The following is a 16,582-nucleotide window of genomic DNA, read 5'->3' on the forward strand; positions in this document are numbered from 1 at the left end:
GTAAAAAAGTTAGGAATTGTTCAATTAATTGCATTATTTAAAAGTTTTTTTTAAATCAATGGCTCTGTCTCTCTTCAGCTGCTGTCAGCGACCCGGAGTCTGCGCTACGAGTGGACGACGCTCACTGCAGTTCAGTGGTGCTGACGCCCATATCAGAGGTTTCGTCTGCTGACCTGTGCGCATCCTCTCCTCACTCGCAGCACCCCGACGCTCTCCTGGAACCCAGCGGAGACACAAGCCCTCCTCCACAGGACAGCCCTGCAGCAGACACACCGGCAGAGAAGGAGCCCAAAAAGTCCAAACAACACCTGCACTGCCCCATCTGCAAAGTCACGGTCAACTCCAGCATTCAGATGGAGGCTCACAATAGTGGTATGTAGCCTTTTTCTAGACCTGTTTAAAGACAAGATACTGCAGGCAAGTTTTTACTAGCACTAATACGTTTTTGGTTTGAGATTTTTTGGCTTGTCATCAAGTCTTTGTTTTTTCAGTCTAGCTTAAAACATGTACCACAGGTTTAAAATATAGTTGAGGTGGTAGCCGGATTGAAACCTTTTACAGCACATAAATGGTCAACTGCATGCGACAAACATATTGAGCCATGTGCACCCTCAGACAGGGTGCTCTCTCTCTCTCTCTCTCTCTCTCTCTCTGTCAAGTTGTTTTAGTAGCATGACATGTTACATCAGGGGTCTCAAACTCAATTTACCTGGGGGCCGCAGGAGGCAAAGTCTGGGTGAGGCTGGGCCGCATAAGGGATTTCACAAAAAAAAAGTCCTCAAATGCCATTATTAACAGTTTTAATTATTTCTTCTGAACATGAAGTGTCCTGAACATTAATAGAACATTGAGTGAAGATTATGAACAGTTCTTCTGAACATGGCATCTTTTGCCTACTCCTTACTGCCAGAGACTTGACAGCACTTCTTCTCACAAATCTGAACCACATTTGGCTTTAGAGCGGAAGCAGTTGAGACCCTCAGTATGGCTTGAAGATGATCATTATTAAGTCTAGACCTGTACTTTGACTTATTGAAGTTCAAGGTGGAGAATAACTTCTCACACAAATATGTGCTCCCAAAAAGACCTAGTCCTAGGGAAAAAAGTGGGGGAACTAACTCAAAACTTCCATTCCCTCACCTAAAAAAAGGCGCATGTATAAATAAAACACCCCCACCCCACTCCAGTCACATCAGTCTGTACCAGTCTGTATCTACCTATAATATATATAAGACAGGGCTCGAAATTAACTTTTTTACTTGGTAGCACCGGTGCTCCCAACTTCAAATATTTAGGAGCACCAAAATAGATTTAGGAGCACCAGAAAAAATTTAGGAGCATCCACCAAAAATGATTGAGCACCGCTGCAAATTGCTTTTTAAGGGATTTATTGTATTTTAAAACAACATCAATAGGACTGACAAAAACTAGAAAAAACTATCTAACTAATGCTGCGAAGACATTGATATTTGTGTGCAATAATTCCAAAATGAATGTCTAATAATTATAGAATATTAATGATGATGAAAATGACAATAATAGTAAAAATGAATTACATTTCTCATTATGATACTGCCTTGAATGTGCATGAATGTAGGTTATCTGCTATAAAAAGTCTGTTACTTTATGAAAAATAATTGTATAGTTTGCATCAAACAAAAATGAAGCATTGCAGTAAGAAATATTTATTTTATACTGCTGTTTTTATATGCATGCCAATTTAATAAATAATATTTCTGCTACAAAACAAACAAAAGATTATAATAAATCATTCAATTCAATGATGAAAGCTGCAAAGCAGTCATCAGTAAATAAATAAAAAAATAAAAATAATATACACCTCAAAAAAGAATAGACAAAAGAAAGAAAGTCTCACTTCTATCACTTTAAAAGATTTGGTTTCAGTTTGTGTCAATTTAAAGGTTCAGTCTGAGATGATCTTCATGTTTCTGTGTTTGTGAGTCAGCCGACCCAATTTATGAGCAGGCAGAGCAGGATTCTTGCGATGACCACCGGCGGAATACCGCTGTTTGTTATGAGCCGCAGTTTCAGTGTAAACTTAGTAAAGGCGAGCTTCTTTGGCGATGATATGTACAGTATTAGATTTGACTTTTAGCGGACATTTGCGCGGAACACGCAGTGAATGCAACGCATGGAGATTCGGGCGCCTTCTCCATGAAGCGCGTACTCGATTGATCTCAGCTGGTGGATCATTATTCACCACGTGACGTGTCATGATCGCTCTCATCTGCACCTCAATTTTAGGTGGGGTTTGCAAACCTGTGTGCTTTAAGTTTTTACTCTTTTGCCGTTTGCATTTCCCGTGGTCATAAAAGCTCCTTCCCTGTCATCTGACAGCGAAATACCTTGAGTGATTGACAGCTATGAACCAATATAGCGGCAGGGAAGAGCGATTCAGCATGTTTTTACAAAAAATCAAAACAGGTCGCACTACAACCATTATCAGCAGTCGCACTAATGCGCCCAAATATATTATGAGGTCGCATAGATTAATTTTCGGGCGCATATGCGACCAAAATGGTCGCAATTTCGAGCCCTGCAAGATGCAGGATGTAGCTGAGTGGCAGGCAGGGGCGGGAACAGCTTACCTTGGTTCTTCCCGCCCGTCACAGCGTCTAACAAAGGGGCGGGGTGCGTGGTGACGTCACCGGCATCCCCGCTCCTTTGTTTACACGGCGGGCGGGGAATGCCAGTGACCGCTGTGTACGGATAGAATCAGCGGAGCTGGAAGCGCTCTCTCTCCCCGCTCCGCTGATTCTGTCAGTGTACAGCGGTCGGCGCGGGCCACAAAATATTGCACTGAGGGCCGCAAATGGCCCGCGGGCCGCGAGTTTGAGACCCCTGTGTTACATACTGTATGTATAAAGCATGTAATATAATAACACCAAGTTAATAAAATATACAGCAAATCAAAATAAATATCAGAAAAATTAAAAAATTAAAATAGACATTATTGCTAAAAATGATAACAATTACTATAATAAAAAGTGCAGATTTTTTCAATAAGGCAAATTAGTTGATTAGCTATTTCTAATGGTGTACAAATATCTTGCAGCCATTATAGATGTCATTTTCTCTCTCCGCGTATATAGTAAAGTTTATTAGTCGTTTATTAAATAATCATTCAATGTTTCTCTCGCGGATGTGCGCGCATACAAGTAACGCCCACTTTGGAAAGCGAAAGTAAAACCTGAATCCTGGACATTTTAGGAGATTCTGAAACTACAGTCGAACACATTTTGGTGGAAAAGGAGTGCCTCTGTGGGTCTGCAGAGCATGTGAGATTGTCTGTGTAAGTGACAGATTGCGCGCGCACAAAATCAGCGGTAGGAAATGTGCAGAGTGAGAGATTTTGCACTGGATAGTTGATCCCGAATGTTTGGCTTTCATGTACGATACAAAAAAAAAACGTTTAAAAGGATGATAATATTAGTATTATTCATGTGTCACCACCAAATATACTTGGAAGCCGTTTATATACTTGGGCGGCGCGCCTAAGTAAAGTCTATTTGTGGGAAGCACTGAATTGTTTACAGTGATGTAAAGTACCAAATTACAAACACTCAAATGACTGTAACTATGTGGTTTTTCTCAGGAATTGTAATTTACTATGTAGTTTTAAAGTTGTGTACTTCCCCTTGAGCACATTTTTAGTGCTGTATTAGTACTTTTACTCCACTATTATCTTTCAATCTGCAGTCACTACTTTATTTTTTATATCGCAGTATGTAAATACAGCAAACCATTTGGAAGCACTAAAAGTGTCAAAAAATGTATAAAATCTTTACATGCAATGACCCAGAGACTGCTTAAACCAGGGGTCTCAATCTCAATTTTGCAGAGGGGCACATCAGTGACTGACAACTCATAGGAGGGCTGTTTTAACATTCAAGCTCATCAAAAAAGTGGAAACCTGATGTTATTGATGCACTCAGACATTCTTCCCCAGATTATTTGCAGTCAAAGCTCCTTCTTTTGTTTCTTGTCTTACATATTGTAGGGATAGTTTAAATTGCTAGGAAAATACCACAATTTAATAATAGGCATAATGATAATAATTATGTCCCAATCAGTTTGCTCCTTAGCCAAAAGTTTAGCAGATAGTTTAAGACAGCAGAAAGCATTTTGGGTAACTTTAGTGACTTTACTGGCAATTGTTGCTCTCAAAATCTTTTTTTCTTTTTTTGTTAAACTACAACAAAGAGGGGGGAAATATGTCCTACTATTACTTTAATATGTTCAATTCAGCCAGCAGTAAAACATTACTAATGCAGCTTTATATACAATTCTTAATACACGTATGAGGAACATTTATTAAATGAGACCTTTTAATCGAATATTAGCAAAATTATCATATTTACACCACCATCAAACAAAGAAATGTTTGTGCAAAAAATACTAAAGTAGTATGAAACTGATAATGATCAAACGACCCTTTAATATTTTTTTTAAAAATAGAGCTTTAGTAAAAATAGAGCACTTATGGACATATAGTTCAACGTTTAAATCACCCCCAGAAATAATAAGCTGCGGTCACACTGGACTTTTCACCCCATAGACTTCCATTCATACGCATGCGAATACATCAGACCAAAAACAAAAGCTCATGCGACAAGTTCCGCAGTTCACTGCGTTGCAAAGTTCGAGCTTGGTGAACTCTGACCTGTGAAATCGCATCACTTGACTGCGTGAGTCCAATCGAGGATCAAAACATGATGTCTCTGGACAGAAATTTAAAGCAATCGCTCGCTTTTTATAATGTCTAATCATCTTGTTCGCAGCGTAGTACTACAGAATTTCCCTAGCTTAAACTTTAACGTGACCGCAGCTTTACTCTCGACTGCACGCTAAGAGAAACCGAAAGTAACCCAAATATATAGTGCAATCCTTTAAATCTCCAGTAAGTGGGGGGTCAAAACTACAAGTGGCTATATGCAACTGCACAACAATAGTGATTCAAAAATAAATGTTTTGGAGGGCCAAATCGTGTTATATTTTGATGTCAGTTGTGGGCCGGAGGGAGGCTGCAAATGGCCCACGGGCCAGCAGTTTGAGACCCCTGGTTTAAACTGGATGACATTTATGAGAAAATGGCGGATGTTTACTATACTGAAATCACCAAATAGTCTTTAACAATGCCTAAATGCACTACAGAATGTTACGTTTAAACACAAATTTCTTGTAAATACATTCGCTTTTTACAGCATTAAACTCAATACTCACAACTCTTGTGTACATTCAAAAAGGGCTATTTTTTATCTTTTAAACTTTTTTTTTTACTATTTTTTAGTTTGTTTAATATTTACAACAGCTAATTTTACTCGCACTACATTTTTGAGAGAGTAATGGTACTTGAGTATGATTTTTTTCAGTACTCTTTCCACCGCTGATTGTTCATAAGGACTACTAGTAACTGTAAATCCCTGAATGGAAAAGGTTGGTTAGTTGGTTCACATCAAATCACATTAAATCTGTTGTGTTATCTGATGGAGCAACAGCGCAGCTGTCATGTCCCAAAGGTTTCAAAGCACCCTCTAAAATCAGCCAACGGTATTCTCAAATGCTGTGTAATATCACTCTGCCTGGTGAGCCATGGTACTGCAGCAGGGTTTCTTGACTATTATGCCAGAATAAGAGTATACCCAGCAGGCACAGAACATCAACATGATGTCTGATTGAAGTTGTCATGGAACGTTGCATTTTGTTTTGGAAATGAAAATCGGTTTGACCTTTTGGTCACTTTCCAACACAAACTAAAATCAACAAAATAATTCCTTATTGGATGTCAAAATAACATGGTCCTTTAAATGCTGGCAACCTAAATCCAGCCTAATATTATCGTCTTACGACGTTGTGTGTCTGCTGGCTATATTGGTCTAGAACAGTGTTTCTCAACCATGTTCCTGAAGGATCACCAGCACAGCATGTTTTGTATGTTTCCATTGTCACACCTGTTACAGGTCTTTCTCTCTCTGTTAATGATCTGAATCTGGTGTGTTTGCTAAAGGAGACATGGAAAATGTGCAGAGCTGGTGGTCCAGGAACGTGGTTGACAAACACTGCTCTAGAAAATTGTAATTTTTCCATTTTCGGTCAGTTTTATTATTTTATTATTATTAAAAGAAGAAGTAGTAGTAGTAATATTTTTCAATGTTTAAACTAAAGCAATACATAGTCTAGAAAAACAAATAAATAGGGAAATACTTTGAAAAGTTACTTGCTTTGTTAAACATCACTTGGGAAATATAAAAAAGAGGATTGAAAAAAAAATCACAGGAAGGCTAATAATTTTGCCTTCAACAGAATAAGTGAGTTTTTTTCCTCTCCTTCTTGCATGTCGCAGGCACCAAGCATAAACTAATGATGGATGGACAGAGTGTGTTGCCACGGAGACGAGGGAAAGCGATGTCATCCCGCCCTTCGTGTAAAAGCAAGCGATTGGCCAGCAAGGGAAGTCTGGGCGTGGCCAGCAAGAGCTTCTACTGTGAAGTTTGCGAGATCCATGTTAACTCTGAGACTCAACTCAGCCAGGTAAAGGAAAACTAATCGACACCCATGCATGTAACTCACTGGAATATCTGAAATAAGTAACTTTAATTGAATCTCTGCAGACATTTTAGGGTTCAGATAATGCCACTTTATGTGCCTCTTGGCATTCCATTAAGCATGCCATATTCCAAAATACACATTCAATTCAATTCATCTTTATTTCCATAGCGCTTTTACAATGTAGATTGTGTCAAAGCAGCTTAACATAGACGTTTTAGTAAACTGAAACTGTGTCAGTCCAGTTTTCAGAGTTCATATGTTCAGTGTAGTTCAGTGTGGTTTAGTTTTCACTGCTGAAAGTTCAAACACTGAAGAGCAAATCCATCGATGCACAGCTCCACATGTCCCAAACCAAGCGAGCCAGTGGTGACAGTGGCGAGGAGCAAACTTCACCAATTGACGAAAGTAAAGGAAAAAAAACCTTGAGAGAAACCTTGAGAGACTCAGTTGAACACAACATTTCTCCTCTGTCCAAACTTCTTGTGTAGAGCTTACTTAAAAATGATGGTTGGAAACATAGCTATAGCTGGTGGCTAGGGTTGAGTTTGAGGTGGCGTATTATTTCACTTATTTCTGTCTATTGAAGATCATATACACCAGACACATCACATAGCCTGTTAGTGTTTCTCACTAGAAAAACCTTGGAAATTTACATAAATGCACACATTTTGTACCTTGATCAAAAAATATGGAGACAAACGTTTCAGCTGTAAAGAGTATTGTTCACTGAATCTGACATTTTCACATGTTAAAAAATAAATTCGACCTCACGTTGTGTGAATCGTATAGATGATGCCTCCAAAACTGTTGTCTGTCATAAAAAAATTTGACTCAGGTTTGATTTTATTTTGTTTTTTGTATCCGATAAAATGTTTTGAGAAGTGTTTGCCAGTTCAGAGCCACCGTACAAGTGCTATGAATGCCCCCCCTTGAGCTTTCAGCACAGATAACTTTATGACAAACACAAAGCATATTATAGAGACAGATTTTGGCGGACTGTTGAGAACACATATGCTGGATTCAGCGACTGGCACACCGCTCCCTTCTGCTTTTTGGTGTGTGTGCGTGCGTGTGTGTGTGTGTCCATATCTTTGACGTACTGCCCATAGACATTATAATAGAAAGCTAGACACCTCATGGTCTGTTACTCCAATACGTCGATATGGCTGCCATCTATTATAATGTCTATACGTACTGCAAGTCTATGTTCTGGATTTGTTTACATATGTAAATGTGTGAAGTATCAAAAGTAATGATAAAAGATCTACTGGTTTCCTGAAACAAACTTTGCATTTGGAGATAATCAAGCGCGGCTCTTTGATAAGCTGGATTCTCCATTCACTTTATGCAGTATGGAGTACTGAAGGAACACAATATATGAAAGCTCAATGTTATCCTTTTTTCTTTTTTTGATTTTGAAGAAGAAAACAAAGCATCACTTCATCACTTCTTAAATGGTTTAGGTTTTTTTTGTAATGGATTCATTATTACGCATCGGACTCAGTGTGTAGGGTTTGTGTACATGATGAATGGATTGAATTGGAAGCGAAAATTTTGGACTGTGTGCAAAGGCATAATAATAATAATAATAATAATAATAATAATAATAATTCCTTACATTTATATAACGCTTTTCTGGACACTCAAAATGCTTTACACATTGGGGGAATCTCCTCATACACCACCAGTTGTTCAGCAACCACCTGGATGACACAACGGCAGCCATATTGCGCCAGACCACACAACACACACCAGTTGATTGGTTGAGAAGAGACGAGGAGAGAGAAGCCAATTATAAAATGGGGATGGTTAGGAGGCCATGATGGACAGAGGCCAGTGGGCAAATTTGGCCAGGATGCCAGGGTTTAACCCCTACTCTTTTTTTGAAGGACATCCTGGGATTTTTTTAAACGACCACAGAGAATCAGGACGTCAATTAAACGTCTTATTAAAATACGGCACTCACTGAGCAGTATAGAGTCCCCGCCACTATACTGGGGCATAAGGACCCACACAGATCACAGGTTGGGCGCCCCTGCTGGGCAACCTTACTTTTCCGTGTGGTCTCCCATACAGGTACTGTTCGGCCCCAGCCTTGCTTAGCTTCAGTGGGCGACCATGTGAGAGTGAATAATTTTTGTTTTGTCACTTTGGTTACCGCACCAAATTTACCTGGAAGAGTGCAATGATATATATATATATATATATATATATATATATATATATATATTGGACCAAAATTAATTTCTTTAAATTATAAATTATTTCATTGCGTTGAAGTGAAGGTATAAATTTAGGTAAGATGCTTTTTTAATGCTTTACACTTTCATAAAAGAGGTGTGTGTGTGTGTTGTTGTTGGCCCTGTGTCCACTGTGGTCTGAGGAACATGACATTTAATGGTATTTCATGCTTGCCTTAAGCCGCTCTTAAGTGTGACGTAAATGAGATGAAGCCTGCTGAAAAAAAGAGACAGGAGAAGGGAAAGGTTGAAAAATATTTAAAAGTTTAAACAGAAAAGGCTGCTCTTGTTCTAGTCTTGGTATCATGATTGAAAATGCACCATTAAAAATGACTCTTGACCTCTGTGTTTGTTTAGCACATGAACAGTCGAAGGCATAAGGATAGACTGGCTGGGAAACCTCCAAAACCCAAGTTCAACCCTCATGCCAAGAGTCAGCCTACCTCAACCGTGTCGGTGAGCACACACAGGAACACACACTTGTCACATTCTTGCAGGAGATGTAAATTTGTGGGTGCTTTGTGCAGAGAAATCTTGTCTTTTGTTTGTGTAATTATGCATTCAGAGGCTAATGACTCGGCCTATTACCAGATTTTTGAGCCCGTCATTGTCTACTTATTTACTTATGTAAATGTGTTCAAATATATATTTATTCAGTGTTCGTATTCATTTCAGTACTATTATTGAATAATATGCAAATGGTTAGATAATGTATGGTTGCATAATGTATTTACAATACAGCTTTACAATACAATACAAATACAATTGTAGATCTTAAATAAGGTTAAAATTAGGTTTATTTTACTCTAGTTAATATATGGGTTTTCAGCATCTATAATCTCCAATTAAGTATGGATTAATAATTAATTTTTAATTATTATTTTATTTATTTATTTATTATTATTATTATTAGTTATTATTATTTTGCAAAATTCTGTGCAGAAAGGCAGATTCAGATTGGTCCTAGTAAGAGTTCACAGTATTGTTCCAGATAAAATATAACATGAATAATATAAAAATATATATTTTTTAAACAGATTAGATATTAATCATTATTCAAAGCTGTTAGAAAACACGCTCCATGCCAGATAAATAAGATCTAGCGTGCCCCGAACGCCAGATACCATCAGAAAATGTGTGTTTCTTTGGGTATCCAGACAACAAGCCAGCAGAGCCGCTCAATACCCAAACCTGTTAACCATCTATAACTTTTTTTCATTTTGAGCATTATAAACTCTAGATGATGGATAATACAGCCCAGAGTGTCATTCTAAATATGCATAAACTGTAATGGTAGACCAAATCATTCAGCAACTGTTAATGTTTTAGCTTGGGAAGATGCCTCTGACGGTGAGGGAGAAAAGGACATCGACATAGCCTTGGAAAACTTTTTACAGAAATCTTATTTTGCATGCTATCTTCATCAAATTTGACATATAAACTGATGAATACTTGGTTTTCAAGTCATATTATTTTTCCAGGACATTATATTGTTTTCCTGTGTTTCTATATGGAAAACAAATATTGAACACAATAGTAAAAAAAAAAATTTCTCATGAATTCATAATGTATAACTTTTTATATATTTTTTAACATGTAACCTTTTACCACAGTAAAGCTCAAAGTGTCTTCTTTCCAATGATACATAATTTGTGTTTGTAGCTTAATGGAGTCAGGAACTGTTACTATTTAAATTTAGGTAGGTCTAAATCCCCAAAATTGAGTGCTGGCTAACAGGTTTTAACCAGTATTCAACTAAATTTATAGTCTCCTATCAATATAGCAGTTGACTGAGAAAGCCAGAGATGATCAGAAGTAATTGGGATAAAGAAAGAGCAGAGTTTACTGAATGATCTTAGTTTCGTATGTTTCGATGCTCAGACATAACCTGACCAGGATGAATCCAACAATTGTTTTTATACCACAAGCAACAGCAATGGAAAATGACTGCTTCACAATACTGTCCTGAGACAATCGACCTCGAAATAAAGACGTGTTAAGTGTCGCTGGAATCCACACAATCATAAGTTTGTAACAATATGGAAAAAATAAATAATAATAAAGCAATAGTTATAAGAAAATAGTAATAATAAAATTATAAAACAATCAAATAATAATTAATAATTATCAAATTATTATCTAATGATCAATAAAATGATACCTAAATAAATGATCATATGATTAAACTAAATATTTAAATGAATATAAACAAGTGAAAATGAAACACTACACACATGAATGGTTGCTTTCTTGAAGCAGCACACATAAGTTTGCTACAAGGATTCTCAGATCGTTAGTTAGGCTCTTCAAAGCCCTTTTCCTGAGCCTCTCTACGCATTGTCAGTCTTATGCATCTGCCATGTTTGTAGATTTTTAGAAGATTTTACCCATGTTTACAGTGATAATCACTTTTCAATAGCAATGTCCAACATGCAGTGTGTTATAGGTAATATTAACTATTAGTTAGGTCTACTTTCTGCCACAAAATGTAACATAATACTATACTTGTGTAAATACTACGATTTAGGTAGTACTGGGTGGTACTACAATTGGTGCATAGTTATTTTTCATATACTATTTGGGAAGGAAAATTTGAAAATTGGGGAGCGACAGTGAGATTGAAAAGAATTCATGAAATGTTCAAATGTAGTACATCTCAAATGCATTGTTTTGGATCAGTAATTTTGTAAAAAAAAAAAAATAAAAATAAATTGAGAAAAAAAAGTAAGTTTGCATCAGCTAGAACACTAAAAAGTCATATTCAACTAATCAGCACAGTGTAGTTAATAGTATTCAAATAAATCTGCCTCACATATTAAAATACCCAGAGTTGGTTTGAAACAATAGGACTGATGATGATTGACAGAACAAGATAATAAGCCGTGTCTGTTCTCAGCATGACAGAATGGGGAAATGTGAAGGGGAGGAAGTTATTGAAGGGAGGATGCCAGCAAAACATGCTCATTATGACACGAGGAGTAATTTTGCGTAATTAAAAATGATTTTTATGCAGCTCAGTTCTCCCGATCTTTTGCAGCAGGGTGTCCGATGGAACGGTTATGCGGGCGGCGCAGTGTCTGCCATGAAGAAAGTTATCAGCCAATGCAATCTCTCCTCTCTGTCCTCACAGGTGAGTACTTATGTTCATCGTTTGTTCATCGTTTAACCCAAAATATACTGTGATTCTATTAAGAGAATGCTTTACAAGCGCCTGCACATTGGTTAAAGGGATAGTTCACCCAAAAATTATTCATATATACTCAGTATTTCCTCTTTCAAGTGGTTACAAAACTATGAGTTTCTTTCTTCCACTGAACACAAGATATTTTAAAGAAAGCTGAAATCCTCACCATTTCCTTCCATAGTAAGAAAAACAAATACTATGAAAGTCAATGGTTACAGGTTTCCAGCTTTAAATGATCCTCTTTTGGGTTTAACAGTAGAAAGTCAAACTGCTTTGTGACAAGTGAAGGGTGTGTAAATAATGACAGAATTTTAATTGTGGGTGAACTATCCTTTTTAGGATAAACATTCTAGTGTGTATCAGATGGAGTATAGTTTGAAATGCTGTCCATTTCACTGTATACTAATATACATAGATAGAGACAGTTACATACAGTAGGGTTGGGAGATTAATCAAAGGTTATTTTCATGCACATTTTGTCAGTAAAGCTGGTTCTCATAAACCTCCATCTAGGGGTGTTGCTAGACGTAATTGGGGCACAGGCAGCCCATTACTGCTTGACAACTAGTCTAGAGCGCCATCTGCTTTTGAAAACTAGCCTAGAGCACCATTATCTGCTGTTAAAAGCAAGTCTAGAATGTCAACTTCTGTTTTAAAAAAAAGCCTAGAGAGTCATCTGCTGGTAAAAACTTGCCTGAAGCGCCATCTTTTCACATTTTATCTTTTCAACTTCTATACATTAAGCACATTTGCAATGCAAGCCCCTAAATAAATAAAAGAAGTCAATGCTGTAACTCAAAGCTTTTACTTTATTTTACTGTAGAAATATTGTTTGTGATGTCTTAAATTTTCTACTGATTCAATCTTTCTCTCTCTCTCTCAGACTAAACTTGTTCTACAGAAGCAATTGACAAAAAATTTGACCGCCAGCTTCCTGCCCACCCCCTTAACTCCACCCACCCTCTGCACCGTTGCGGCCAATCCTCTCGCACTGCGACACCCGCCGGGCACTACTTTCATTCAGACGCCCATCCTCGGCCCAGCCCTCTTTAGGCCAGCACCAGGACCTCTGAGAGCCACACACACTCCCATAATATTCTCCCCCTATTGATCGCCCCCCAAAACAAAACAAACACGCTCTTTAAACAAAAGCGCACATCAATGTGATTTAGTCTTACGATCTGTTCTCAGTACTGACGGTCTCTGTGCAAACTTTGTCCGTGCTCCCGCTCTCTCCAAGCTGTAAACACACACATACACACACACACACGTATATATATAAATATAAACACACACAGTCACATAGTGTTCCCTATCCTCCTCAAAGACTGTGACTCTGAAACGAGTCACTTTTGAACTATGCAGCAAAGGGAGAGAGAGTGTGTGTAAAAGAGAAGTAAAGAGAGAGCAAGACCATATATGGATATATGGGAGGGGCCTCATTGCTAACACCAGCCCACTATGCAGATGAACACTTGATTGACAGGACACGACCGCTAAGGAAGTGAAAGACGGATAATTTAGCTTTGCTTCACGAGATATTTATCGTTAAACAGATATTAATCAGGTTTTAATTCTATAATTTATTAGAGCAAAGACAATTTTAGAGACCTATAACTGCGCTAGCTGTTCGTTTAGTGAGGAAATGCAAACATCCCTTTACTTGATGCTTATTTTAATAGATTTTCAATTTTATTCAGTCTGTTTTCATGCCATTCCACACGAATTCAGTCGTCTCTCTGTATATTCGCACACATTTTTGGAGTAACCTCATCCGACTGGCTTTTGTTACAAATATAAACCTCATTGGTCTGTTAGTTTACAGATGCTAAGGCTTTCTGTCATGGGTAATCACATAGTAACGCTGAGTGCCAGCCTAATCGACGAAGGTGACAATTTGGTAGCAAGGCAACACACACACACTCGCTCCCAATCAGTGTCGTAATTTTCAGTGTTGATGCACAGATTAGGTGATTTAAGATGCGCACACACACACACACACACACACACACATTCTCACAATCTCAGATGAGTTGATTACGGTTCAGTCACAGTTTGACGTGGCCTTTTATGTCCGCATATTTTGTTCTCAGTATTCCCTCATTACAGCCTCACAAAGGTCACTGTGCCTGTCAGAAATCTGTCCGTGTCCCATCTTGATTAAGATCTAAACCCTCACCATGTTATTTGCTTGCTTGTGTGTATGTGTGTGTGCGCGCAATCCAAAAACCGTCATGAGCTCATTACTCTTTTGATTTTGTTCAAAACAGCATGTTCAATTCTGGAAACGGCAATGATTTATTTTGCACAGAGGAGCCATTGCCAAAACTTTACGACTCTGATCGCGGTTAGTGAATAAACAATTCTGTCGACAGATTTCAACATATTCAATTTAAAATATATTAATATTGCAATTGCACAATGCCAAGTACACAAGCATCTGCAAGTACAACGTCCCTTAATTCGCTCAGTTTCATAGATCTACTGTACCATCTGACTCCAGACCTGTAGAATTAGATGTCGCTGTCGAGTCTGTGTTGTTTCGCCACTTGTCATCTGTCTGATTTCTTTTCAACACACCCTATAGCATACAGAGCTTTTTTGTAAATATTTTATGAACACGGCTTTTAAAAGTAAATCATTAACATTTATAATATATATATATATACACACACGATTAGAGTAAATATGTAGAACTTTATGAGATGTTTAATGTAGATTCTTTATCTGGTTATTGTAATTAATGTGATAATAAGAACGATCTCTACTTGATGAAGTTATATTATGTTTTCTTGCCATTTCTGCGGAGATATGAGATAATAATCTAACACGAAGTAGATAAGATTATGTAGTTTGTACGTCAAATTGTAAATCAAAGTGCTACAAAGCTCATTTGAGAGAAGGAAGGTGGTGGATTATAAGAGATGTTGCTAAAAACGGGCTGAGATTGGGACACCCAGACAAGGCCTCAAAGCCTGGAGTCACGGGTGAGTCTCAAGCCCACTCAGGGCTCTTGCTTATCAGAGGATGGTTTGCCCTTGCGGGAATGAAGCACGGGGCCTTGAACAGAGCTAACTAACAACAGCCATATTGACACTACAAAAGGCACAACATGGACGAATTCTGATTTTTCTTTTCTTTTTTTGAGGACACTTTAAAACAAGGACTTTGCTTGAACTCCATGAATCAAAATCTACTATTTGTGTGTTTTGATATCTCCTGAACGCCAAACTCATCTCCATGAAAAGGCAAATGGTGAATGACAATTAACCCACCAGTGGACTCCATCATAAGGCACAAGAAGACATAACTGCACCATTCCTAGTTGTGTCCACATCAGATATGGCTTTGATACTTATAACTGTGACGGTCTCTGGTCGGTGGATGATTTCACATGTTGTCCAAATGTAACAGTTCCAAAATATCTTTAAGGTTGTTTGTTGGGTTTTTATTATCTGTTGCTTTTTTCAGTTCGGTGATATTCAATCTTTAAGCAATAATGACGGAAACTGGAACCTTTTTAAGAAAACAGAAGACGACTCTGTTTCTTTTCTCTCTCTCTCTCTATCTTGAGCGTACTTGTTTCTTCCCTCGTTCTCTCAATGTTGTGAGTGCTCCTCGTGTTTTTTGTATGGTGGAAAGCGTTTATGGTGCCAATCTTGAGGACATTAAGGCTTGATTTGACATTTTCCTCTGTATGTTTTACACCGGTGGAATCTGTTTGTCACAGGACAGTCATGGAAACATCTGTTGCCAGCAGTGACGAGACAGTGGATGGCATTTCCCATTTCTTCCATGTTGGTTCAGGGCTAATTTGACTATTCAAATGAATACCCATTTCCCTTCCTGCTAGTTTGCCTGCCTTGTGCCAAAATATACTCTCATTAAATGCCAAATTTATGTACTTATTTTAAATAATTGTCAAAAAGCACAAAAAATGTCTCTCCCATTATGTTTAAAACTCATGGAGCCTCATGTGAAAATGTGCATGTGTGCGTGTAAACTGAAGAAAATAATAATAATATGTGAATTGTGTGTCCAATCCAAATAGATGTTTCTTAGGCATGAACAAAGATGAGATTTGAGTAATCATGCTTAAAAGGGACATGGCCAGTATTGCGTAATATAAATATTGACTGACATTATATATGTTATTTGTTCATTGTGCTCAATCATTTCTGTGACTGATCAAACATTGATTTGAGCTGACACAAAGGGAGATGTATTTTCATAATTTTGCGTCTTGGTTTTTCTGACTCGTTTGCTATTTCTCTGTACAGTGTGTATGAATGCGTGAAACCGAAATAAAGCCGAGAATGAGAGAAAGAGAGAGAGAAATAAATCGATTAGATCTTCCACCTCACTGCTCTGGCTGTTCTTTTTGGGCTTGTGGGACTCGTATTATTGACAAGAAGATGACAGCTTGTCATGGCATCTTGCTTTATAATGACAAACGTGTCGAGACTTTCCGGTTCTGTGTATACCCAGACCGACCAGGCAAAGTCTATCATTTGTTACCCGACGACACGCTATTTCTCATTGCAGCCGTTCGCTTCATCTTCAACAACCACGCGCCATCTTGTGTTCA

At 37.8% G+C, this 16,582-nt stretch overlaps 1 protein-coding gene across 6 annotated transcripts in view; it reads left to right on the plus strand.

The window, feature by feature from the left end:
• znf385c (zinc finger protein 385C) overlaps window positions 1-16,352 on the plus strand; it is a 119,384-nt gene extending 103,032 nt beyond the window's left edge. For 3 of the 6 annotated variants that reach the window (XM_073944257.1, XM_001921873.8, XM_005163884.6), the window contains 5 exons: window positions 79-372; window positions 6,365-6,552; window positions 9,168-9,266; window positions 11,848-11,940; window positions 12,878-16,352. In XM_073944257.1, coding sequence (XP_073800358.1) covers window positions 79-372; window positions 6,365-6,552; window positions 9,168-9,266; window positions 11,848-11,940; window positions 12,878-13,105 — 902 coding nt within the window. In that variant the 3' untranslated portion in view covers window positions 13,106-16,352. The remainder of the gene's footprint in view (window positions 1-78; window positions 373-6,364; window positions 6,553-9,167; window positions 9,267-11,847; window positions 11,941-12,877) is intronic. The other 3 variants (XM_073944258.1, XM_005163883.6, XM_073944256.1) reach the window with 1 other exon arrangement.
• The last annotated feature ends 230 nt before the right edge of the window (window positions 16,353-16,582 follow it).

This window comes from Danio rerio, chromosome 3 (assembly GCF_049306965.1).
Source record: "Danio rerio strain Tuebingen ecotype United States chromosome 3, GRCz12tu, whole genome shotgun sequence".
Lineage (NCBI taxonomy): Eukaryota > Metazoa > Chordata > Actinopteri > Cypriniformes > Danionidae > Danio > Danio rerio.